Genomic DNA, 25,285 nt, shown 5'->3' on the forward strand with positions numbered 1-25,285 from the left:
GAGGGGAGCTGGACATCTCACTGTGCCTGAAATCAAGGACATGCTCAGAAAATGACAGACATGCAGGACAACATGGAAGCTAGCACCCAGGGCCTCCCACTGGCTGAATCTGGGGCATTCTGAGCACCAAAATAAACAGTGATGTATGATGGTTTGAAGGACGTGTCTACAAATGCACACAGGAGAAATGAAAGTGATCTGTGGTGGCAGAAGTGATGGGTTTGCTGCCAGAGTGAGGGTACACAAAGGGGGGCCACATACATGCAGTCTCTGTCTCTCTGTCTCTCAATCTATCTCTCAGCCTCTGTCTCTCTGTGTGCCTCCCTCTGTCTCTGTCTCTGTCTCTATCTCTCTGTCTCTCCCTCTGTGTCTCTGTCTCTCTCCCTCCTGTGGATCACCTGCTCCCATGAAGCCATGTCATGAGCTGCCCTTTGAATGTCCCACCTGGCTGGGAACTGAGTGTCCCGCCACCAGTCAGGTGAGCAAGCAGACACAAACCCTTGGCCCCAGTCAGCCCTGGCAGACACACTGGCTACACCTCATGAGGGGCCCTAAGCCAGAAGCACCTGCTGAGCTACTCCCGGATACCTGACCTCGGAGACTGCGCAAGACCATAAGTGTGTACAGGCCTGTGTTTGGGGTAATTTGTTGACAGCGATAGGTAACTCACCAATGGAGCATACAACCTACTGAATAAAAGAGAAACTGTGAGTGCACACAGATATAAATAAACGCAAGCCTGGTGAAAATGGAATATTTACGTAGTTTCAAGGTACCTCCCCACAAAATAGTTATTAATTATAACTGCACATGGACACCCCTGGCAGAAACCCTCAACTACGTGATCTCAGGGAGTGTCCTCAGTGGGCTGACCGTGGTGAGCGACCCTGATCTGCGCTCTTGCCATGAAGGCATCACTGGACAACTCGGACCCTGGGTGGGGCTGGGTTGCTCTCCCAGTTCTGACAGCCGAGGTGGCTGTTAGGAAAGTCCCTGTCTGTGGGAAACAGACACGGGTCTGGCCAAAAGAAGTCACCTTGAACAGTTCTGTTTCACATTTGCAACTTTTCTATAAGTTTGTGATTATTTCAAAAGACTCATTTCAGAAGACAACTCCATTTGACAGAATGAACTGTGCTGAAATCCTGCAGACATCCACCCTGAGGCCCCCGCCAGGCTCAGACCAGGACGGGGAGGTGTGAGCAGGGCTGGGCACGTGGCCAGGACTTGCTGAAGAGGCTGAGCCAGGGTTCAGCACCCACCCTCAGTGCCACCCCCACGTGGCTGACCTGACCAGAGGCCGCTGGAAAGAAAGCATCCCACAGACACGCTTGCCTGCCATTTCTATTTTCTGCCCATGACCCATTTTCCCTTCCATCTCCATTTTCACAGTCACCCCCCAGTGATCCTCTCCAAGGTGTTTCTTCTATTTTTTCCCAAACAGCAGAGAATTTGGCCACACTGGAACATCCTATTATCTGGAGGCTGTGTAGGAGAAGGGCTGGTACCACAAACACGAGAATCCCTGGGCTAGGCTACAAGTTCCCTCCCCTCCCACCCTGGGGGTCTACACGAGGGGTCACTTCCAGATCAGAGCCAGCCCAGGTCCCCAAAGAGTCCACCCTTCTCTGAGCCCTGGGGGCATCTTTGTTCTGATCCACATTCACACAGGCCTCCCCACTGCATCCCCCACCCACCACCGGCACCCCCCCCACGCCCCCTGCTGGGGGGAGATGGTAGAGGGAGAAGAGAAAGCTATCCCATCGGCCTGCCTCCCACCCCCAGGCAGCCTCAGGAAGGCAGCCTCATCATCTTCACCACTCAACAGTCAATAAGCTCAGGTGTTAACAACAGGGCAGCCCAGACCAGGTGCCAAGTCCTAGAACTGGCAGTGCAGTGACACCCCTATGCTTTCAAAGCACTTCCTTTGTAAGGTTACCATCTGTTTATGATAACCAACACTGGTGTTTCATTCGTAGTCATCTCCTCTTCAAATTACTTTAAGTTTTGAAGAAGTGTGTGTGTTGAGTTAAAGCTATCAGCAAGTGAACACCCAGCTGAGCAACCTGGGAGTTGTGAGCTCTGAAACTCTGCCCAGCTGGGGCTTCCTCGGGGTCCTAACACCTGGCCCAGGGACAGCCCAGGAGAGGCCCAGGCAGCTGCCATCAGGACCCCAGGGAGAAGGAGAGCCCCAGACCCCAGGGTTGGCTCTGGTATTTACGGATGGGTGGGAAGGGGAGGGGAGTAGAGGGAAAGTTAGACCCTGGCCAACGGCTGCAGGACCAGCACTGACCTGCAAGGACCAGCCAGGAGCCAGGTCTCGCCAGGGTTCAGGAGCAGCAGCCAGTAACAACCGGGGCACTCACACAGGTGGAAGACCCCGCTGTGTGAGTGCGGCCACTTTCATCACAGGCACTCCAGGGCTCTGGGCTCATTCTGTTTCTTAAGCAGAGTGTTGGGTATGTGTTGTTTTTCTATTATTCCTTAACTGAACACAGTGGTGCACCTTCTGCAAGGATGGCATACAGCACAGAGGACGTTCCCCACAAGAAGGCGCTTTTAAAGGAGACAGAGGAAAGGGAAGGGGGAGGCGCCAGGCCCAGGGCCTGCACTGGGAGCTCTTGGAGACACCTCCCACCCGTGAGTCCAGTCAGGTGCCAGGGACTTGGTGAGGACCAGGCCGTGGCTACAGGCACAGGCATGTACGCAAGGACCTGGGGGCTGGGCAGCATCTGTGCTGCGGCCAGGGGCCAAGGTATTTTCTATGTCGAGGCAGAGAAGGGATGAGTCCTCTCAGGAGGGTGGGCAGGTCCTGGGAAGGGGCCCAGGCCACGTTTGGGTACCACTGTCATATAACCGAAGAGTGTCTGGAACAGAACCGAGAACAGAGCTGGAGCTGGAGGAGGTACCTGGTCCAGCTGAGACGCAGATGGCACAGGCTGTCTGGGTCCCAGGCGCCTCCAGGACAGGTCACCACGTGGAAACTGTGTGCCCTGTCATTCTCACGCCATCGCTATGCAATGCTCATGGGGGAACGAGAACACTGCTCTCCACCTGTGCTTCCTGAGGTGCCTGCACCTCGACAGACACACCCCCTCAAGGCTGTCCAGGGACCCACCTCATCTCCATGCAGGCCTAGCCAACCCCCCCGAGGCCTCCCTCTGCTCCTCCTGCCCCCGGGACACCTGGAGCTGCTAGCCAGGTACCCCCAGTCCCCGCGGTCCCTCCAGGACACTTTCCATATGCAACCCACCTTCCTAAACCTCAGCTCACAGGATACCAGCCTGCACACCACCTTGATCGTTACTTATGTTTGTGCTTTAAACTTCAGCAGAAAGCATGGAGAGACCACAGTGTCGCGGTATGGAAAAACAGAGATCCTGAATTATAGGACTGATGGGCTGGTAATTCTCTTTTTTTTTCTTTTCTAATTTTTTAATGTGGAATCTAAAAAAATAATACAAATGAATCTATATACAAAACAGAAATAGACTCACAGACATAGGTTACCAAAGGGGAAAGGGAGGGGAAGGGACAAATTAGGACGATGGGATTAACAGATACAAACTACTATACTAAAACAGATAAGCTGGTAATCATCTTAATGCAACTCTCAACAAATATGTAGCAGTTCAACAGTGCGCACTATGCAAGGTCATAGAAAGATCCTCCCAGAAGCACAGAGCTAAATGATACTGTTAAATCCGATTACAGCAGAGGTGTCTGTTTCTAGGCCCAGGAATGTGACCAGCAGCTGAGAAGGAGTCCTGACACGGGCTCCGTGCCATTAGCAGGGCGTCACACCTACCACACATGCCATCAGGGGCACAGGCTGCTGTTCAGTGGAAGGCAGGGTCCTGACTGGCCATGCACCTCCCACTCCTGTCCTGCCCTAACTTGCTGCAACTACCTAAACCAAGTTCCATGGACCCCTCACCTGACACATGCCCAGTCCCCTGAATTCCCCTTGGTCCGTGGCTCCCACACCTTACATGGCATGGCCAGCCTCAATTTCCTTATCTGAGCAGAGCCTCACTGAGCAGTGGTCAGCACAGCCTGGCCCCGCAGATACGCCCCCCACAGGAGCCTGTGCAGGCAGCCTCCCCTCCACCTCTTGTAGCCCACCTTCCAGGGCCATGCTGGGGTCTTTCCCTATCAAATTACCAGTGGCATTTTCCACAGAACTAGAACAACATAATTTAAAAAATTTTATGTAACCATGAAAGACCCCGAATAGCCAAAATAATCTTGAGAAAGGAGAACAGAGTGGGAGGAATCATGCTCCCTGACTTCAGACTATACTGCAAAGCCACAGTAATCAAAACAGTATGGTACTGGCACAAAAACAGACGCATAGATCAATGGAACTGGAAAGAAAGCCCAGAAATAGACCCATACACTTATGGTCAATTAATCTACCACAAAGGAGGCAAGTATATACATTTGAGAAAAGACAGTTTCTTCAATAATTGGTGCTGGGAAAACTGGACAGCTACATGTAAAAGAATGAAATTAGAACATTCTCTAACATCATATACAAAAATAAACTCAAAATGGATTAAAGACCTCAATGCAAGATTAGATATTATCAAACTCCTAGAGGAAAACATAGGCAGAACACACTTTGACATAAATCGCGGCAATAATTTTTTGGATTTGTCTCCTAGAGTAATGGAAATAAAAGCAAAAATAAACAAATGGAACCTAATTAAACTTAAAAGCTTCTGCACAGTGACGGAAACTATAAACAAAACAACAAGACAACCTACAGAATGTGAGAAAATATTTGCAAATGATGCAACCAAAAAGGGATTAACTTCCCAAATATACAAACAGCTCATATAGCTCAATACCAAAAAAAACAAACAACCCAATCAAAAAAATGGGCAGAAGACCTAAGCAGACATTTCTCCAAAGAAGACATACAGATGGCCAACAGGTACATGAAAAGATGTCCAACATGGCTAATTATTTGAGAAATGCAAACCAAAACTACAATGAGGTATGACCTCACACTTGTCAGAATGGCAATCATCAAAAAGTCTACAAATAATAAATGTTGGCAAGGGTGTGGAGAAAAGGGAACCCTCCTACACTGTTGGGGGGAATGTAAATTGGTGCAGCCACTGTGGAGAACAGTATGGAGGTTCCTTAAAAAACAGAGTTACCATATGATCCAGCAATCCCACTTCTAGGCATTACCCAGAAAAGACAAAAGCTCTATTTCAAAAAAAAAAAACACATGCACCCTAATGTTCATAGCAGCACTATTTACAACAGGCCAAGGCATGGAAACAACCTAAATGTCCACTGACAATTGAATGGATAAAAACGATGTGATACTGTATATACATAAAGGAATATTACTTAAATAAAATAAAGGAATATTAGCCATAAAAAAGAATGAAATGATGTCATTTGCAGCAACCTGGTTGGACCTAGAGATTATCACACTAAGTGAAGTAAAGTCAGAGAAAGACAAATATCATACAATATCACTTATATGTGAGATCTTAAAAAATGATACAAATGAACTATTCACAAAACAAAAATAGACTCACAGACATAGAAAACAAACTTATGGTACCAAAGAGGAAAGAGTTGGGAGGAGGATAAATTAGGAGTTTGGGATTAACAGATACACACTACTGTATATAAAATAGATAAACAATAGGACCTACTGTATAGCACAGGGAACTATATTCAATATACTGTAATAACCTATATTAGAAAAGAACCTAAAAAAGAACACACACACACGTATACATGTATATACACATATACATAACTGAATCACTTTGCTGTACACCTGAACACTGTAAATCAACCATACCTCAATTTGTAAAAATATATTTTATTGTATTAATTAAAAAAAAACCTACTGGGGTCCAGGGAATCTACTTGTAAAGACTCCATCAGCCATACCCTTGTGACTTACTACATTTTTGATAGATGTGCTATTTTCAGTGACACATTTATTTTAAAAAAGAGAAAAAAAGGGCATGCATTTCTGTGGTTATGACAGGCACAGCCAAGCACTTACTCTCCTGCAACAAGCATGCATATTTTCACTCTTGCTCAGATTTTCCAGTCAAAACCAGCGTCTTATTTCTCACGGATACTTCTTTCCCTCTGTGATACAAAACATCTCTATTCTCCTGCTCTCACCAGGCCCTCCAGACCACAATCCTCCACAGAAACAAAGTGAAATAAAGATCAAACCCAAAGGCCCACACCTGCACAAAGTTAGCAAGAATCTGGTCCAAACAGGGCTCTTCCTGCTATGCTAAAGTCCCCAGGGATCTCTCCGACCAGTCCGCGATATCCTTTCACCGCACCATTTCCAAGGTGATGTCCTACATCTGTGCAGCAGGGTGATTCAGACCTACGTCCTTCACAGCTGCACTCGACCAACAGGGATCCTTGTTCCCAGAACCGCCCACCCACTGCAGGACCACACTCCCTTTCTGACTTCATTCTAATCTTTGGAAACCACACGCTTTCAAGGAACGCACCCAGATTTGCCAAGGAACGAGCACACATTACCATTTCCTGCGCCACGTCATCCGGCGTCTCCCTCTCCAGGTCAAAGGTGAATTCTATGGCCCCATTGTCCTTGGGCTTGCCCTTCAGTTTCTTGGGGTCCTCAACCCAGAGCCGCAGGGCGATTGTGGACTTCCTGCCATGGTCCTCCTCAGCCAGCTCCACCCTCACACCTGTGTCCTCCGCGAAGAAGGCGTGGCTGAGCAGGTCCTTGATCTCGTACCTGGGGAGGGGATGGCTGTCAGGCAGGACAAAGGCACACTTGCTGAGGGGGTCCTGGACATGGGGTGCAGGGGCCACGACCAGCCCAGCTCCCTCTAGAAAGTCTTCTGACTGTACTACCCACTGAGCAGTATCTGCCCTCGAGGGCAGCACAAAACAGTACATCTCCATTCCTTAACTCCCAGGGGAAGAGAAAAAACCTACTACTGAAGACATCTAACTGCATAATACGTAAGCCTTCTTTTTTTCTCTCATTATAAAAATTAAACATCCCCACTTTTAAGAGACTTGGGTAATTCAGAAAAGAATGTTTGAATCAGGCTCTGCACTGTGTAGTCAAAGCCTGCTGAGGTGCCAGGGAGCTCTCAGTTGTCACAGGATACCTGGCTCCAGGTAAAACTGAACTGGACCCAGAAGAGGCAGGCCCCCACCTCCCCAGCTCACCACCCGAGGGACCCTGGCCTCAAGGAAGCAGGGACATTTTCAGCGGCTCCTCAGCACGGTAATGGGGGGGGGGGTGTTGCCATGCTAACCACTCTGCCGCCCAAATCCACATCCCTAAATGCTCGTCTAGTTCCCGTCTCTGGCACAAACAGATCCCTGTTTTGTCCTGGGACCGGCTTCCTCCCAGCATCCTGTCTGTGGTCACCGTGGCCTTCGAGTTCCAGTGGCCCATCCCTGATTGCTGCTGAAGACAACACATCCCACACGCAGCCCAGACAGCCACCATGAATGAAAGGGGGAGAGTAGGGTGAGCAACCCTCAGGGAGGGTGACAAATGCCTGTGGGGACCCTGGGGAAGGTCAGGAGTTAGGGCCCCTGGGGGTGCAGAGGTCACAGCCCTGGGGGCTCTGTCTGTCCTGGTTTGGGAGGTGGTCTCTGTACTTTCCTGATGTGATATACTTTTCACAGTCGTTTAGTATTTTTGTTTAAAAAACAAAACACGATAACCTGCAGGGGGCAAGAGAGAAGGCCTGGGGATCAGGACAGGGCCCCAACATGAGAGATGACAGAAAAGGACAGTGATCAATGCTAGGCACAGAAATGGGGGAGAGGGCATGAGCTGGGTGTGCAGGGGCAGGCAGGGCACATGAGGAAGTGAGGAAGAGGTATGTGGGGAGAGGAGGAGGAGGAATGGGGAGGGTGGCGAATGGGCAGGAGAAGAAGGGCAGGGGGGAGAAGGAAGAGAGAGGGAGGAGGGAGGGAGATGGGAGAAAGGAGGAGATAGGGAAAGAAGGGCCAGAAGAGAGGAAGGAAGGAGAGAAAAGGGAGGGATGGAGGGATGGGGAAGGAGGGAGGGAAGGAAGGAAGGAAGGTAGGATGGAGTGGGGAAGAGAGAGAGGAGGGAGGGAAGAAAGGAAGGAGAGAGAGAGGGAGGAAGGAAGGATTGGGGAGGAGAGAAGAGGGAGGAAGGGGGGAGGGAGGGAAAAAGGGAAAGAGGGAGGAGGGATGGGGGAGGGAGGAAGGAAGGAGGAAGGCTCCGAACACACACCTAGCATCCTGGCTGACCAGCTGAGGAAGGAAGGGCCCTGACCTGAGGTGGGAGCTGGTCTGCGGGGCATCTCAAGGGCTCTGACTTGAATGTGGGACTTTGAGAGGGGTCAGACAAACAGGTGCATGAAAGATGCAGCCTGGAGCTGAGAGAGAGGGGAGCCTGGCATGGGGGTGTCCTCCAGGCTGGGGGGATGGATAGACTTGCTGGGGACAACACAGAAGAAAAGCAACAAGGGAAGAATGAGGCCCCAGTAGCGCCCACACTCCAGGCTGGGTGGGCAAGAAGCAGCCAGCCAAGGGGTTGGGGGCTCTAGGACAGTCCCCAAAGCCAGGGAGCATGTTCCAGGCAGCAGAGCTCAGACAGGGACTGCCCACCAACCGCCCAGCAGGCCTCTTGGGACCCGGTATGCCTGTGGCCTAAAGTGGCCTATCTCCAACGCTCTTCTTCTCTTGGGAAGCGATTTCAGCCAGAGCCACAGCCCAGATCCAGTGCTGCCTGGGAACTCACCTTTCCTCCTTGTTTTTGCAGATACACTCCCCAATAATCTCCTTGATTTCAGGATCATGCACTTTCTCAAAGCTGGCCGGCTTGATGCCCTGAAGATGACATGAGCAGAGTCACCTAATACCAAATTGGGGTCTGTTTCTTGCGCACCTCACACTCACCCCAGCAGAAGAGAAGGCAGGAAGTGCATAAGCCTTGTTTGGGGTTGGGGTTGGGGTCGGGGGGGCTGTTTCAGTCTAAGTCCCCACTGAAGGGCTGTCGGGAGTAGTGAGGTCTGGGGAAGAGAAAGATTCAGGGGACACTCAGAGCAGACATCAACGATGCTCACTCTGCCCAACCCAGCTCCCCACAAGGGAGCACGTGCACTCTTACTGCACAGCAGAGGGGGCGGGAGAGGCGCACCTGCCCAAGGCCACCCACCAGCCAGCCAGGGCCTCCCATGCCAGCTGCCCAGAGGGTCTTGGAGGCTGGACAAGGAACCCTAAAGAGCTGGCCTTTCTCGCCACAGCCCCCTGGAGGGTGCAGAGGTCACTATGTGGTCGCCGTGGCTGGCCCCACTGTGGTCACCAGTGGGGCTGACTTCCAAGGCCTGGTGGCTTGAGGGGGCTGCAAGCAAGCATCTGTGCCATGGAATTCCACAGCCAGCAGCCACATCAGATGCCTTTCAGGCAGCGGGAGCAGGAGGTGACCGAGCATTCATGCTGACCGGAGACCCAGCGGGTGCTAGGGGTGTGCAGCCAGAGGCACGGGGGCAGCAGAGTGTCAATCCCCGGAGACCCAGCGGGTGCTAGGGGTGTGCAGCCAGAGGCATGGGGGCAGCAGCGTGTCAATCCCACAAGCAGACAGGATTCCGGGAGAAACGGGCTGGACTGCCGGGCTTATCTGCAATCTGTTCAGGGTGGGGTTTGTGGGGAGGGGATCCTGGTTTTTAAACATTTTGAACACAGTGAGGGCTCAACCGTCATGTTCTTCCTCCTTCAAAACGACTTTGCCTTCAAAGGTCTTGTCCTGGCTTGTTTTTTTGTTTTTTTAAAGCATACGTTTTCCCACAGAAAGGGATGGGGGAGAGGGGAGGCGCACCCCCAGCCCAGGGGCAGACCTGGGAGTGCAGTATCCCCAGCAGCTCCCACCACCTGGCTGGGGCCCCATGGTGCCCACCAAGCCCCTGCCCACGACCCCTAGCCATAACCAATGTTATGCCTGACACGCAGGGGAGTCTGTGCAGCAACAGACACAGCACGCTGGGTTTCAGAAGCAGATAAGGGGTCCCCCTAAGATGAGAACCCCGTGCCACACCACTGAAGCCAACAGAAAAAGTTTACCTATGCCAGAAAGAAAGGCCACAGTCCTACGGGGGTGGGGGCGGGTGGTCTGAGAAAGTATAAACACAGCTAAGTGTGTACGTACACTGTCATTTAAATCTCTGGCGAGCTGAGGCCCCCAAAGCGGGTGAAGAATGTGCCAGAAGAACAGGTGGCTGTTTTGAAGGGGCTCGCGTCTCTGGGCTCCGAAGCACAGAGTTGGGGCAGCTGAGAACTATGGGCACCAAGACCCCAGGAGACCCCCAAGGACAGGAGCAGATGCTGGAGGCTGGACCAGTGTGTGGGCGTAGTGTGAGGGCCCAGAGGACCCAGAGCACACGGGTGTTATTGCAAACAGAGGAAACACCAAGGATCAGGGGATGCACCTTTCATCTGATTTCCTCAAGGAGGCAAGGTGGGGCCGAGCCTAGCTTTACCCAAACCAACGTGGGTCCACGTAGGAGCCGCGGGACCCTGACTAGTGTCCTGTCTCCCAGGGCCTAAATGGGAGGCAGCAGGGCTGGTGGAAGAACCAGAGTGGCCGAGGAGCATGTGCCCAGGGGACTCAGTCCCTGTCTCCCCAAGCCCAGCAGAAGGACCGCCACCCCATCCACATGTGCAACCAGAACCAAGGTCAGCAGCTGCTCCACCTGCACCCTGGGCACCAGCACCCCTTCAAGGCCTGGCAATGCAGCTCTAACCTCCCTTGGGTCCCTCCCCTGTCCTCCTGGAGGACCACTGCCCACAGCCGATGGGCCCACCTCTCCGGTCAGCACCACTGGGGAGCTGCACGCCTATCTGTGGGTCTCTGACCCATGCCCACAAGTGCTGCCAACCAAGGATTCTCCCTTCCCACCTTGCACCCTCAGCGGCACACAGGAGGGGCTCAAAGCAAATAAATGACCAACAGATAACTTAGAATTAAGAACCAAAGGACAGAAGCAAGCTGCAACCTGCGGGAAGGGCTCAAGGTGAGGGCGGGATAAGGGCGGGCACTCTGGAGTGGCGGAACCATGGCTCCTCATGCTTCTGCAGAAGTGAGGAGGCTGCATCGGGGGCGGGGCGAGGCAACCAGCACTCGGGTGGTGGGGCCTTGGGGTCGCAGGTGCAAATGGACAGTGAGCTACCAGGGCCCGGAAAAGCCACAGCCCCAGCTGCCCTGCCCTGGATGCTCCCCTTGCATGCCCCACCCAGCGGGACAGCCACAGGGAGAAGAACAGGATGCTGTTTTCACAACTGAAACCATCCAGTTAAAGCCTAGGGACATGCCGGAAGATGGGAAAGCCAGCAGCCCCCAGGTGGCACAGAGGAGGGGTTCTATGGACAGGCGGCCTGGGCACCTCCTGGAGAGGCCCCTTCGGTGCTCCAGCCCCGCAGCGCTGCGTGAGGCCCCAGTGACAGCCTCCAGGATCCGCCCATGACCCACATTACAACTGCTGCTACTCCACCGCAGCTCAGAGACCTGAGTTACCCACTAAGCCTCTATTTCCCCATCTGTAAAACGGCTTCCTTCCCGTCCTCACACAGCTTCTGCGAGGATTTTACAAAGCACACAGAGCCCAGCGCGGGACACTCAGCCCGTCACAGGGGCCGGTGGACTCACACAGGTGACCTTCCTGTAGATCTGGGCAGCGTTCTGGCACTCTGAGTAGGGGTACTCCGAGGTGGCCATCTCCAGCATACACATCCCGAAGGCGTAAACATCCACGGACTCGTCATAATGCTCCTCGTACATCTCTGGCGCCATGAACTCGGGGGTACCTGCGCCCAGGAGCAAAAGATGCAGGGTCAGTGGTCACTGAGCCCAGGAGACCCTTGGGCCTCTCAGAGCCCCACGCCTCCTCCCCCATCCACAAGCCAGGGCTGGCCCTGCCCCCATGCTCCTTGTCATTGGTCCTGGAATGCAGGATTCAAACAGGATTCTGCTTTACTGACAGAAGTTCCCCAAACTTCCCCCTGGGCCCTCCTGATTCCAGGTTGGATCAGTTCACAGCGCCATCCCCTGACCACAGAGCTGGGAGACCATTACTTCCCAGGAGACAGGGTTTGTGCCAGAAACGGCAGAGGTGCCTCTTTGAGGAGGCAGAAGCCTGAGCACACCCGTCCCGGCCACAGGCCCAGATAACCCCAAGCAGACGAAAACGTGTGGCCACCACAGAGCTCCTTAAACTGCAAAACCCCAGAAAGCCTCCCATGTCCCTAGACAAGAAGAGCACCCAGCAGCCCAGACGGTGACCATCTTCGCTGAGGATGGCTGCCTGGGGACAGCTGGGCAGGCGCCATTCACCTGGCAGGTACCAGCTAGGTGTTATGGTGAGAACTGCCCATCCATTCTAAGCACAAGAGATTTTAAAATAACGCCTACTCTGAATTTTTAAGGCCGTGAGAGACTCACATAGCCAAATAAGCCATATATACGACTACACATGCAGGCTGACCATCCCATATAAAACGATACGCACAGACCAAAATGACTCATCTAGGAGGTGGGGTTATGGCTGCTTTTTCCTTTAGTTCCACTAGTCTGGTGTTTTTAATTTTCCTGTAACAAACGTTTGCTTTAAAAATCACAAACTCCTTTTATTAAAATAGGTCCAGTTGAGCACCTGTCAAGCTGAATGCAAAGACAAGGGGCCATCAATTTCAATAAGGCTGCTTTTAATTTTCACTACTCCATCTTTGTGGACTTTGGAAGATTCTCAAAATGTTCCAGTTTTCTTGAAAAGCAGATGCAAAACAGCACACACTATTGGGTTAAAAAGCATGGGGGGTTGTGGGGGGGCCTGGGATGCAGAGAGATTAAGGGTGATTTTAATTTTTTCTCCTTTACCTATAATTTCAAATTTAAGATGTACTATACGTTTAGTAAAAAAAAGTTAACAGTTTGGGTAAAAAAAATGGGAAAAACAAGAATCTGTGTTACGATTTACATACACGCATAAAGAATTCCGGAAGATTCCATCAGAAATAATGATGAGTAGAGAGAAAACAGGAGTTCAAGGGACCTTGCACAAGGAATTTTTCATCCTTTTGGGCTTTTGAACCATATGACTGTACTGAACATTTTTTGCACTTGGCTATATGCATCTATAGGGGAAGAGGGAGAAAGGAGCCTCAGGGCTGCTGGCAAGAAGCTGGGAGCTGAGCTGGCCTGGGGGGACCCCACTCACCTGGTCAGGGCTCCCACTCACCCAGCTCAGTCTCTTCTGAGACCCTTGGGAACCAGGAACGCTGCTTTACAAGAAATACCCCAAGGCCCCCAGATGTCCTGGCTTTGGGGGGGTGGGTAGGGTGGGCAGTGGGTGTGTGGGCCCCAGCTCCAATCCGGGATGGTGGGGGATGCCAATTCTGCGCATGCGCTTGGGCCACAGACACTGAACCTTTTTCTCTTTCCTTACAATGTAGCCATTTAAATTTAAATGTTAAGAAGAGAGACACCTGTCTCTCCAGGGACCTCTGGGCACACCTCCTCAGCCCCATGGCCCTGCATCCCCCACGTCCCAGCCTCCATGGCTGTGAACACCTGCAGGAAGGACTGCGCCCACTTCACCTCCACCTACTCAGGACCCAGCACAATCGCAGTGAGAGCACACCGTGACAGCATCAGATCCAAGTGGCCCTCAGGGACAAACCCCACAAGGGTCACGGACAGCATCTGGGAGGCTGCCACCCAGATGTCTCAAGTGGGCTACGTCTTATCTGCACAAAACCTCTCTGACGGCTGCACCCAGAATGGGTCCACAGCATCGACCACCCCTCAGGTACCCTGGACACAGCACGGAGGGGAAAGCGTCATCCTGCGGGATCCCCCACCTGACCACAGACCCCCCCACACTCAGCTGAGGCCCCTTGCTGAGGCCAGGGCCTTGCTGTCCAGGGCCTGTTTAGATGCGTTAATCAGCCCCCACTTACGATGAGTGTGGAGTCTCGTGGGCTCCGGCTGAGCAAAAGGTGGGGTGATCAGGGAGCCCCATGAAATCAGGCACCCTTTGTGGGGCTCACTGTGCCTCCTGGAAACACCCAGGCTTCATCTCACCCCAACAACTGGAAAGTCCAGTTCCAAGAGGGAAAAGAGGCCCCGAGGAAACCCCCACTTCCAAGGCCGAATCTGCAAAACCCGCCTGGAAACCTCCAGCAGCTCACAGGCCTGGGGGTGTGCCCCACAGCCAGACCCTCACCTGCTCCACTTATTTCACAGATAGGGAACTGAGGCCTGGGTCAACCCTTGCCCTACCACTCAGCTTCCCTGTTCAGCCGGAGGCCCCATGTCCACAGGGCACCCCCCGTGGCCACCCTGCCCCAGATGTCACATTCCAAACCCACTACCCTGCCAGAGAAGTTTCCAAATTCCCACCGGTTTCATTTTCCACAAACAGGTCAAGTTCTGTCTCCAACCATACAGCAAAACCATGACCTCGCAAAGCCCTGAGTCACCCTCTCATTCTGCTCATGTGGGAAGAAGCCCTCGCGTCACGGCACGCAGGAGAGCCTCTCCCGATCCCACCTGATCCAAGCTTCCAGAGCCACATCCTGGAGCCACCTGACCCTGCAGCACACTGGCATTTTCCGGACATCTTGAACCCCGTGAATGGCTGCCCCACAGTCCCTCCAAGCACTCTCTTTGCAAAGCCTGGAGGGGCTCCCACCGGGCCTGGTGGACACATAGTGCCCACTGTGTATCAGGACCACACCAGGACCCCACACGGGGCTGGCACGAGCTGCAGACCATCTCCTCATGGCAGCTACAGCCACAGAGCGGCTTCTCAGAGGAGGACAAGAAATGCAGAGGCAGGAACGGCCAGCAAACCGCCATCCACCTGGAATCCCTCAGCCCCCATGCCCCACACGCTCACTCCGTGCCCCAAAGTACCCCAAGGGCTCCTTTCTGTGGGCCTCAGGGCCTGGGGCACCCTACCCACCCCTCAGCCCACTGAAGCCAGCTCCAGCCTCACTGACCACAAAGTCCCCACATCCCTCTGTCCTCCAGACCTCCCTCCCACTCCCAAGTACCCACAGTGCTAACAGCCCCTTGGTGCCAGTCAGCCTCACCACCCAAGGGACAGAGCCAAGGGACTCACAGGGCATCCAGGGCGGCAGCCCGGCAGAGGGGCACAGGAAGGGAGCAGAACTAGCGCACCCCACTCTTGCAGGACGGTGACCCCGAGGGGCGGGGAGGTGCCCTGGAGACGGGCCTACCTATCACACTCTTGGCAAAGGATGCTCTCTTGAGGGTGGCCAGGCCCAAGTCTCCAATCTTCACGGACCCTGTGGGTCCGGTGATGAAGATGTTGTCGCACTTGAGGTCCCGATGGATGATGGGGGGCGTCCTGGTGTGCAGGAACAGCAGGCCCTTCAGGATCTGCCGGCACCAGCTGCGCAGGACCTTGGGCTTCATCACCTTGAACCGCTTCAGGTACCTGCGGGTGGGGGTGCGGCTCACCGACGGCTCGTGTGGGGAAGGGGCTTCCAGTTGCTGGGGGCTGTGTATTTATCACCCAAACAGGGGCACTTCTGAGAGAGGGGTGCTGGCCACACCAGCCGGGACCACCCCAAGCAGATATGGATGCCTGGGGCCTCAGCCATCGCGACCCTTGGGCCCTGGGTCAAGCCCACCCCGAGGCCCCGGCTGGCTGGGCAGGTGGCATGCTCACGTCTTCAGCGTCCCCGAGGTCATCAGTTCAGTCACCAGCACGATGCACCGCTTCCCCCTGGCACTGGACTCCCAGAAGTCATAGAAGCGCACAATGTTGGGGTGCTGCAGGCCCTTCAGCATCTCAGCCTCCTCCTTAAACCGCTGCCTCTCCAGTTTGGTGAGCTTCCGGTCCTAGGGAGAAACACACACAGGCTGAGAGGGACGCCCTGCGCAGCCTCAGGCAGAGGCCTTCCAGGGAGCCAGGGCCAGGAATCTGCCAGGCCACTCGCTCGTCTCCTTCCACACAGAGCACAGCAGATGGAAAGGACTAGACATCTAGGGTCGAGGGAAGTCTGACCCAAGTCCTTCCCCTCTTTATCCACAGAGAGCAGAGCAGGCCTCTGACTTAGAAAGGCGGCACAAGCTGCTCCTGGCTCTCCAACTTCTGCAACATAGGACCCTGAAGCCTCATTGACCCTGAATGAGCTCCTCCTTGCTCAAGAAGGGCTGAGGCAACATGGTCTCAGGAACCAGAGACACCTCCAAAACCCACACTGCAATACTCATGAGCTTCTCCCCTAAAAACAGCTCTGAAACCTTGCTCCCTCCACACCTACTTACTGAGTATTATTAAAAGAAAGAAGCATCCATTTACTTCTAATTTACACGTAACTTTGAGAATACGTTCACAACCACAGCAGATGACAACCGGAAAATCAGGAGATGCTGACAAGAGACAAGAACAGAGAAGAAGAGCAGAGTCCCAGCCATGCCCGCATCCGTCCCAGAGGACGTGGCAGACACACCTCCTGGGGCCTGGGAACACCTGCACCTTGAGCACTAAGCTGGACCTTAAATTTAAGTGGGGAACTATAACACCATCATCAAAGTACTAGGAGTCACCTCTGGGGTGTCGCCCGTAAGTGTGCTCCAGCCACATCTTTGGAGGAAGACCACTGACACCCGCAGCACATTCCAATACCGCAAGCACCTTGTCTGTCCCCAGCCCATCTGCTCCAGCATTTCCCTGACCCCCATCCATCACCAACCCTGCCCCCTGCCTCATCCCACCCCTGCAGCCTAGATCCTGGCCCTTCCCTTCCTAAAACCTTCCAAAGGATTCCCACCTCAGAGCACTCAGAGCTCTGTTGTTTTCAACTTCAGCTCATGGATGAATCTTACCTCTAGGGACCCCAGCATGGCCTTCTCCCCAAGCCTGAGTGTGCACCCCCAGTGTCACCTCCATCACGGCCCAATCAGCCCACAAAGCCCATGCCTTCACCCTCCCACCAGGAGGACTCTCAGAAAGAAACATAAATACAAATGAACACAAAACGTCAAGTTTTGAGGAGTTCTAGGAGAACAGAAATGGATAAATCTGGACAAATGGAGGAAGAAATCAGAGCTGAAAAAAATCACAGGCCAAAACCCCTCGGGTCCTTTGAAAGACCTCAGAGGACATCAAACCAGACTCCAACCAATTCAAAGAGAAGAGGAGGGCCCTGGAATCATGACGACATCAGCTGGTTAAGGAATTCTATCCCAAGTGGCACTGTACCCATTAGGCATCCTCCCTCCCACCAGGCCCACGCCAACAAACCCTCATCAGACACTCCACGCACACATGGAACTGGACAGCATAATCACCAACACAGCAAAGACATACCAAGACTGATCCCAGAAAAACAAATAATTCAGGGACAAAAGTGACTTCAAAAAAAAAATCTAGTTCATGTCCTCAAAGATCTAAGAGGCTGACACACATAGATAAGAGCAGCTTCTACTTAAAAAGAAACAATCAAGGAAGAGCTTTTGCAAACTAAAGCTCCATATTTTAAGAATAAGATATTCTGTAATCTAATGAAACACTAAATACAAAACAGTAACCATTTAACCAAGACAATAACATGGAAACATGTTCTACTCATCAAGGGTGATGCTCTGTTTCAGAAAATAAGTCAAGCCACCAACGTATCCTCGATACGTGTATCTGACATGGGAGTTACATCTAGAATACAGATGGAACTCCCATACCTCAACAATAAAGACATGAACAGCAAAGTCACAAAAGAAGATGCAGAAATGGTCAATAAGCACATGAAAACATGCTCAGCATCATGAATCCCCAGGAAAATGCCAATTACAAGCACAAGATACCACTTCACACCCACCAGAAGGGCTAAAATAAAAAGATGGATCATTCCAACCACTGGGCATCTGAGAGCAGCTGATCCCTCTGGGCACACAGCTGTTGGAAGGGCAAGCTGGCACAAGCCTCAGTGAGCCCTTGGCGGGTTCACCCCTGCTCTAGATCCAGCCACTCCCCTCCAAGGTAACCACCCCAAAACAAAGGATTGAGAGCAGCTCCATTCACAATATCTCCCAAACTCCAGAAAAGGCAGAACTCACAGGTGGGGTTGAAACCAGAACAAGGGCTTGCCTCTTTGGTGGGGGAAGATGCAGGAGCTGAGAACCTGGGGGGGTGTGGGGGGCGACGGGAACACTCGACATTGTAACAGAGGACGAGGGTTACACCTTCGCATGCATCTGTCAAAGCTCCTCAGCTATGCACTTAAGATCTGTGTTTCATTATGTGTAAGTTACACCTCCACTTTTCAAACGTAAAAAATAAAGTGAAAGCATCTGAAAACCAAATGAGAGAAATAGAAGAAAAACATCAAGAGGCATGAAAGAACCAGCTGGAAGTCCTAACAACAAGGAACGGGAGTTATACGAGCAGAAAACAGATATCAGCAAGGAGGAAGATAGCAGAATAGCATTTCCCTGAGCTAAAAGAAGAACTATTTAGAATAAAAGCATGTGCCGAGGCCAGGTCAGAGTAAATGAAAAGTGACCCCCCTCCAGTCTCATTCCAGCAAAAGTGAGATTCCCAAAGACTGAGATCAAGTTCTACCTGCTGAGGAACACCCAGACAGGCATCCAGTCTCACCGGCAACACTGGCAACAAACCTGGAATCTGGTGCCGGCTCAAACCTGGAATTCTATCACCAGCCAAAGGGACATCAAACCACGAGGCCCAAAGACTTATTCTCAGACACTCGAGAACCCAAAGGTTACTTCCCAGCACCCTGGGTGAAACAGCTACTGGAAGCGATTCTGCAAAACACAGAACAACACAGAAAGGAACTTGGTGAAGCCAACTCCACTGGCCCACGATGGACGACTGAACTTGGCTGCAAGAGGTGAAGGAAACCAGAAAGGACGTGGGGCTGCCCCACGGTGCCACTCCCTGCCCCAACAGATAGCTTTGGGCGATGACATTTCAGTTATATTTCAGTTACTAGACCTTCCAATGGTCTAGTCACTGATTCTAGAGGAAACTCACAGGATTATTTATAGTTATAATAAAAATTATGTCTGCCAATATTTCAGCATCAACCAACAGCAAAGTTAAAGATTTCATTATATTATAGTTCGGAGCAAAAGGTTCACGTCATAAATAACATAACTAACAAAGCTAACATACGTGCCCTGCATACGCTACAGTTTTCATTTTTAGATGCCAGCTAAACACGATAAATCCAAGACCTGAGTATAACACAAAAGTCAGCTCTTTAATGACAGCGCCTCTTGGAGCTGGACTGGGTGTGGAGGTGGGAGGGAGCAGACCTTATTTTATGTTCTAAGCCACTGCGCTATTTTTAACTAGGTGACACACCGCTTGATAATTTAAAAGGTCAGTTGGCATGTCCTCAGAGAACTGCCCAGAGCCGCTGCAGTGTGCTGCCCAGCGTCCCCCTCTCAGAGCTGGCCGGGGTCCTTTTCACTGTTTGTTGATTGCTGGCTGGCCCCATTAGCTCAGTGACTCCACGGAGGCAGGACCACCCCAGTGACTGATGCATCATCACTCTTTATGGGGTGAATTCAGTAATTGAGGTGCTGGGGGCTCAAGTCAAGAATCAGGATAGGAAGAGGGCACCTGAGCCCTTTGAGAACCCCCAATCCTGCCGAAGTCAGGCTGCTCTTGAGGTCTGGTGTGGAGTGGTGGGCTCTGGCTGCTCACATAGTACCGCTATGGGACAGTTCACCCCCACCACACAGGGAGGTGAGTTCTCTTAGACCAGTCTCCCTCCCGCCAGGTCCCTGGTGGTGGATAAATTATTGGTAAATTATTTATTGGGTAAAGATGGCGAGAGTCAATCAGATTATAAAGGATAAAAGCATTCTGGGACAATGCTGGCTCTTGTCTCCTATAGGGAAAAGGTCCAGCCAGTCACAGATGGCACCCTCGGAGTGGGGACAGGGAGGACGGGTGGTCAAGGTGCTTAGAGGAAGAAAGCCCCGGGTCCGACAGGCCCTCCCAGGCCACCCAGGGACCAGCTCTGCCCAACACCACCACCAGTGAGGGCTGAAGCCATTAGACGCAAATGGCCACAGCGTCTGCTCGCAGGGGATTCTGCGACCATCTCCTTTCGCCAGGCAAAGCCCAACCAACCCCATGATGAGCAGAGCTGCCCGGCGGCCCTGAGTCCTGCCAGGGAAAGGCAGGATCCACACACGCAGTACAGAGACGGGACATGAGTAGCAGGGAGAGAATGCCCAGAACAGCCAAAGTCCTGGGGGTGGCAACCTGGTCATAAAACAAAAGAAAGCCTCAAGGGTCTTTGTTGAGAACAGTCCCATGTACAGGGAATCACTCCAGGACAGGGGCTCTGGGGACAGAATGGGCCCAAGGGTGGGGGGTCACTGGCCCCGTCTAGTGTCTCTGCACACTCTAGGCCCCGGATTCCATTGGTGGGAAGAGCCTTCCCAAGTCTAGAGGATTTGACCCAGGCTCAACCCGCTGCAGAGCTGGCCCATTCCTCACCACTCTTTCACCATGAAGCAGAGAGAAGGCGCAGAGTCTGGGGTCCAGGTAGGTGCACAGGGAGCGGAGATGTCAGTGGAGAAGAAGAGGATGCTTGGTCCCCCAAGTCCTGCTTCTAGCGAGGGTCATGTACCTCTCTCAGTCACCAGATGGTCACTGAGGCTCTGGGCATGCAGGAAAGGGCTGTGGACAATCTCAGGGGGGAAGGGAGTGGCAGGCAACAGATAAATATACAATTACACTGCACCAAAAAACAGAGGAAAGGGATAGGAGGGTGGGGCAGCTAGGGGCACCCCTGAACCAGAGAACACCCCCATGGCTTGGGGAGAAGGGCAGCCCCCACCTACCTAGGGCATTGGCAGGGTAGGGATCCCAGGAAGAAGCATCCTGTATGAGGGAGTGAGGTCCCAGAAAGAGTGGGCTGATTGCAGTTTACGTCAGCACAGGGGCTGGCGGCTGCAGAGACAGCAGGCAGGTGGCTCACTGGGGATGTCCTGACCTCTCAAGAGCTGAGCTCCACCAGGTAAGCAAGGAGAGCTCTGGACAGAGGGTAATATCTCATGCTTTGCGTTGTGACCTGTTCCCTCTAATATTTAGTGTGGTTTTCTGGAAGATAAAGGTTATTTTATTTTCTTTTATTTTTTTAATTTAACATCTTTATTGGAGTATAATTGCTTGACAATGTTGTGTTAATTCCTGCTGTACAACAAAGTGAATCAGCTATATGTATACATATACCCCCATATCCCCACCCTCGTACATCTCCCTCCCACCCTCCCTATCCCACTCCTCTAGGTGGTCACAAAGCACCAGGCTGATCTCCCTGTGCTATGAGGACGCTTTCCACTAGCTACCTATTTTAAATTTGGTAGTGTATATAGGTCAATGCTCTTCTCTCACTTCGTTCCAGCTTACCCTTCCCCCTCCCCATGTCCTCAAGTCCATTCTCTACGTCTACATCTTTATTCCTGTCCTGCCCCTAGGTTCAGCAGAATAATTTTTTTTTATAATTCCATATATATGTGTTAGCATATGGTATTTATTTTTCTCTTGCTGACTTACTTCACTCTGTATGACAGACTCTAGGTCCAGCCACCTCACTACAAATAATGCAACTTTGTTTCTTTTTATGGCTGAGTAATATTCCATTGTATGTATGTGCCACATCTTCTTTATCCATTCATCTGTCAAGGGACACTTAGGTTGCTTCCATGTCCTGGCTATTGTAAATAGTGTTGCAATGAACATTGTGGTACATGACTCTTTTTGAATTACGGTTTCCTCAGGGTATATGCCCAGTAGTGGGATTGCTGGGTCATATGGTAGTTCTGTTTTAGTTTTTTAAGGAACCTCCATACTGTTCTCCATAGTGGCTGTATCAATTTACATTGCCACGAACATGCAAGAGGGTTCCCTTTTCTCCACACCCTCTCCAGCATTTATTGTTTGTACATTTTTTTTTTTGGTAGATTTTTTGATGATGGCCATTCTGACCAGTGTGAGGTGATACCTCATTGCGGTTTCAACTTGTACTTCTCTAATGATTAGTGATGTTGAGCATCCTTTTTCATGTGTTTGTTGGCAATCCGTATATCTTCTTAGGAGAAATGTCTATGTAGGTCTTCTGACTATTTTTGCATTGGGTTGTTTGTTTTTTTGATATTGAGCTGCATGAGCTGTTTGTATATTTTGGAGATTAATCCTTTGTCAATTGTTTCATTTGCAAATATTTTCTCCCATTCTGAGGGTTGTCTTTTCATCTTTTTTATGGTTTCCTTTGCTGTGCAAAAGCGTTTAAGTTTCATTCAGTCCAATTTGTTTATTTTTGTTTTTATTTCCATTTCTCTAGGAGGTGGGTCAAAAAGGATCTTGCTGTGATTTATGTCAAAGAGGGTTCTTCCTATTATTTCCTCTAAGAGTTTTATAGTGTCTGGCCTTACATTTAGGTCTTTAATCCATTTTGAGTTTATTTTTGTGTATGGTGTTAGGGAGTGTTCTAATTCCATTCTTTTACATGTAGCTGTCCAGTTTTCCCAGCACCACTTATTGAAGAGGCTGTCTTTTCTCCATTGTATATTCTTGCCTCCTTTATCAAAAATAAGGTGACCGTATGTGAGTGGGTTTATCTCTGGGCTTTCTATCCCGTTCCACTGATATATATTCCTGTTTTCGTGCCAGTACCATACTGTCTTGATTACTGTAGCTTTGTATGGAGTCTGAAGTCAGGGAGCCTGATTCCTCCAGCTCTGTTTTTCTTTCTCAAGATTGTTTTGGCTCTTCGGGGTCTTTTGTGTTTCCATACAAATTGTGAAATTTTTTGTTCTAGTGCTGTGAAAAATGCCATTGGTAGTTTGATAGGGATTGCATTGAATCTGTAGATTGCTTTGGGTAGTACAGTCATTTTCACAATGTTGATTCTTCCAATCCAAGAACATGGTATATCTCTCCATCTGTTTGTATCATCTTTAAGTTCTTTCATCAGTGTCTTATAGTTTTCTGCATACAGGTCTTTCGTCTCCTTAGGTAGGTTTATTCCTAGGTATTTTATTCTTTTTGTTGCAATAGTAAATGGGAGTCTTTCCTTAATTTCTCTTTCACATTTTTCATCATTAGTGTATAAGAATGCAAGAGATTTCTGTGCATTAATTTTGTATCCTGCTACTTTACCAAACTCACTGATTAGCTCTAGTAGTTTTCTGGTAGCACCTTTAGGATTCTCTATGTATAGTATCATGTCATCTGCAAACAGTGACAGCTTTACTTCTTCTTCTCCAATTTGGATTCCTTTTATTTCTTTTTCTTCTCTGATTGCTGTGGCTAAAACTTCCAAAATTATGTTGAATAATAGTGGTGAGAGTGGACAACCTTGTCTTTCTCCTGATCTTAAGAGGAAACGCTTTCAGTTTTTCACCACCGAGCAAGACGTTGGCTGTGGGTTTGTCATATATGGCCTTTATTATGTTGAGGTAAATTCCCTCTATGCCTACTTTCCAGAGAGTTTTTAACATAAATGGGTGTTGAATTTTGTCGAAAGCTTTTCCTGCGTCCATTGAGATTATCATATGGTGTTTATCCTTCAATTTGTTAATATGGTGTATCACATTGATAAATTTGCGTATATTGAAGAATCCTTGCATTCCTGGGATAAAACGCACTTGATCATGGTGTATGATCCTTTTTCTTTTTTAAAATTTATTTATTTATTTATTTTTGGCTGTGTTGGGTCTTCATTGCTGTGCGTGGGCTTTCTCTAGTTGCAGTGAGCGGGGGCTACTCTTCATTGTGGTACGAGGGCTTCTCATTGTTGTGGCTTCTCTTGTTGCAGAGCTCGGGCTCTAGGCGCACAGACTTCAGTGGTGTGGCACATGGGCTTAGCTGCTCCATGTCATGGGGGATCTTCCAGGGCCAGGGCTTGAACCTGTGTCCCTTGCATTGGCAGGCAGATTCTTAACCACTGCGCCACCAGGGAAGCCATGTGTATTATCCTTTTAATGTGCTGTTGGATTCTGTTTGCTAGTATTGTGTTGACGATTTTTGTACCCATGTTCATCAGTGATACTGGCCTGTAGTTTTCTTTTTTGGTGACATCTTTGTCTGGTTTTGTTATCAGGGTGATGGTGGCCTCGTAGAATGAGTTTGGGAGTGTTTCTCCCTCTGCTATATTTTGGAAGAGTTTGAGAAGGACAGGCGTTAGCTCTTCTCTAAATGTTTGATAGAATTCACCTGTGAAGCCATCTGGTCCTGGGCTTTTGATTGTTGGAAGATTTTTAATCCCAGTTTCAATTTCAGTGCTTGTGATTGATCTGTTTATGTTTTCTATTTCTTCCTGGTTCAGTCTCGGAAGGTTGTGCTTTTCTAAGAATTTGTTCATTTCTTCCAGGTTATCCATTTTATTGGCATATGGTTGCTTGCAGTAATCTCTCATGATTCTTTGTATTTCTGCAGTGTCAGTTGTTACTTCTTTTTCATTTCTACTTCTGTTGATTTGAGTCTTCTCCCTTTTTTTCCTGATGAGACTGGTTAAAGGTTTATAAATTTTGTTTATCTTCTCAAAGAACCAGCTTTTAGTTTTACTGATCTTTGCTCTTGTTTCCTTCATTTGTTTTTCGTTTGTTCCTGTTCTGATCTTTATGATTTCTTTCCTTCTGCTAACTATGGGGGTTTTTGTTCTTCTTTCTCTAATTGCTTTAGGTGTAAGGTTAATTTCTTTATTTGAGATGTTTCTTGTTTCTTGAGGTACAATTATATTGCTATAAACTTCCCTCTTAGAACTGCTTTTGCTGCATCCCACAGGTTTTGGGTCATAATGTTTTCATTGTCATTTGTTTCTCGGTATTTTTTTATTTCCTCTTTGATTTCTTCAGTGATCGCTTCGTTATTTAGTAGCATATTGTTTAGCCTCCATGTGTTTGTTTTTACAGTTTTTTTTCCTGTAATTGATATCTAGTCTCACAGCGTTGTGGTCAGAAAAGATACTTGATATGATTTCAATTTTCATAAATTTACCAAGGGTTAATTTGTAACCCAAGATATGATCTATCCTGGAGAATGTTCCATGAGCACCTGAGAAGAAAGTGTATTCTGTTGTTTTTGGATGGAAAGTCCTATAAATATCAATTAAGTCAATCTTGTTTAATGTGTCATTTAAAGCTTGTGTTTCCTTATTTATTTTCATTTTGGATGCTCTGTCCATTGGTGAAAGTGGGGTGTTAAAGTCCCCTACTATGAATGTGTTACTGTCGATTTCCCGTTTTATGGCT

The 25,285-nt window shown here is 50.1% G+C and overlaps 1 protein-coding gene across 10 annotated transcripts in view; it reads right to left on the bottom strand.

Moving 5' to 3' along the window:
* Nucleotides 1–25,285, bottom strand: part of WNK2 (WNK lysine deficient protein kinase 2) — a 158,115-nt gene that overhangs the window by 100,198 nt on the left and 32,632 nt on the right. For all 10 annotated transcript variants that reach the window (XM_060155444.1, XM_060155441.1, XM_060155440.1 and 7 more), the window contains exons 3-7: nucleotides 15,717–15,889; nucleotides 15,262–15,482; nucleotides 11,669–11,826; nucleotides 8,768–8,856; nucleotides 6,547–6,766 (exon numbers count right to left, since the gene is read on the bottom strand). In XM_060155444.1, the coding sequence (XP_060011427.1) occupies nucleotides 6,547–6,766; nucleotides 8,768–8,856; nucleotides 11,669–11,826; nucleotides 15,262–15,482; nucleotides 15,717–15,889 (861 nt within the window). The remainder of the gene's footprint in view (nucleotides 1–6,546; nucleotides 6,767–8,767; nucleotides 8,857–11,668; nucleotides 11,827–15,261; nucleotides 15,483–15,716; nucleotides 15,890–25,285) is intronic.

The sequence above is a fragment of the Lagenorhynchus albirostris genome, chromosome 7 (assembly GCF_949774975.1).
Source record: "Lagenorhynchus albirostris chromosome 7, mLagAlb1.1, whole genome shotgun sequence".
Lineage (NCBI taxonomy): Eukaryota > Metazoa > Chordata > Mammalia > Artiodactyla > Delphinidae > Lagenorhynchus > Lagenorhynchus albirostris.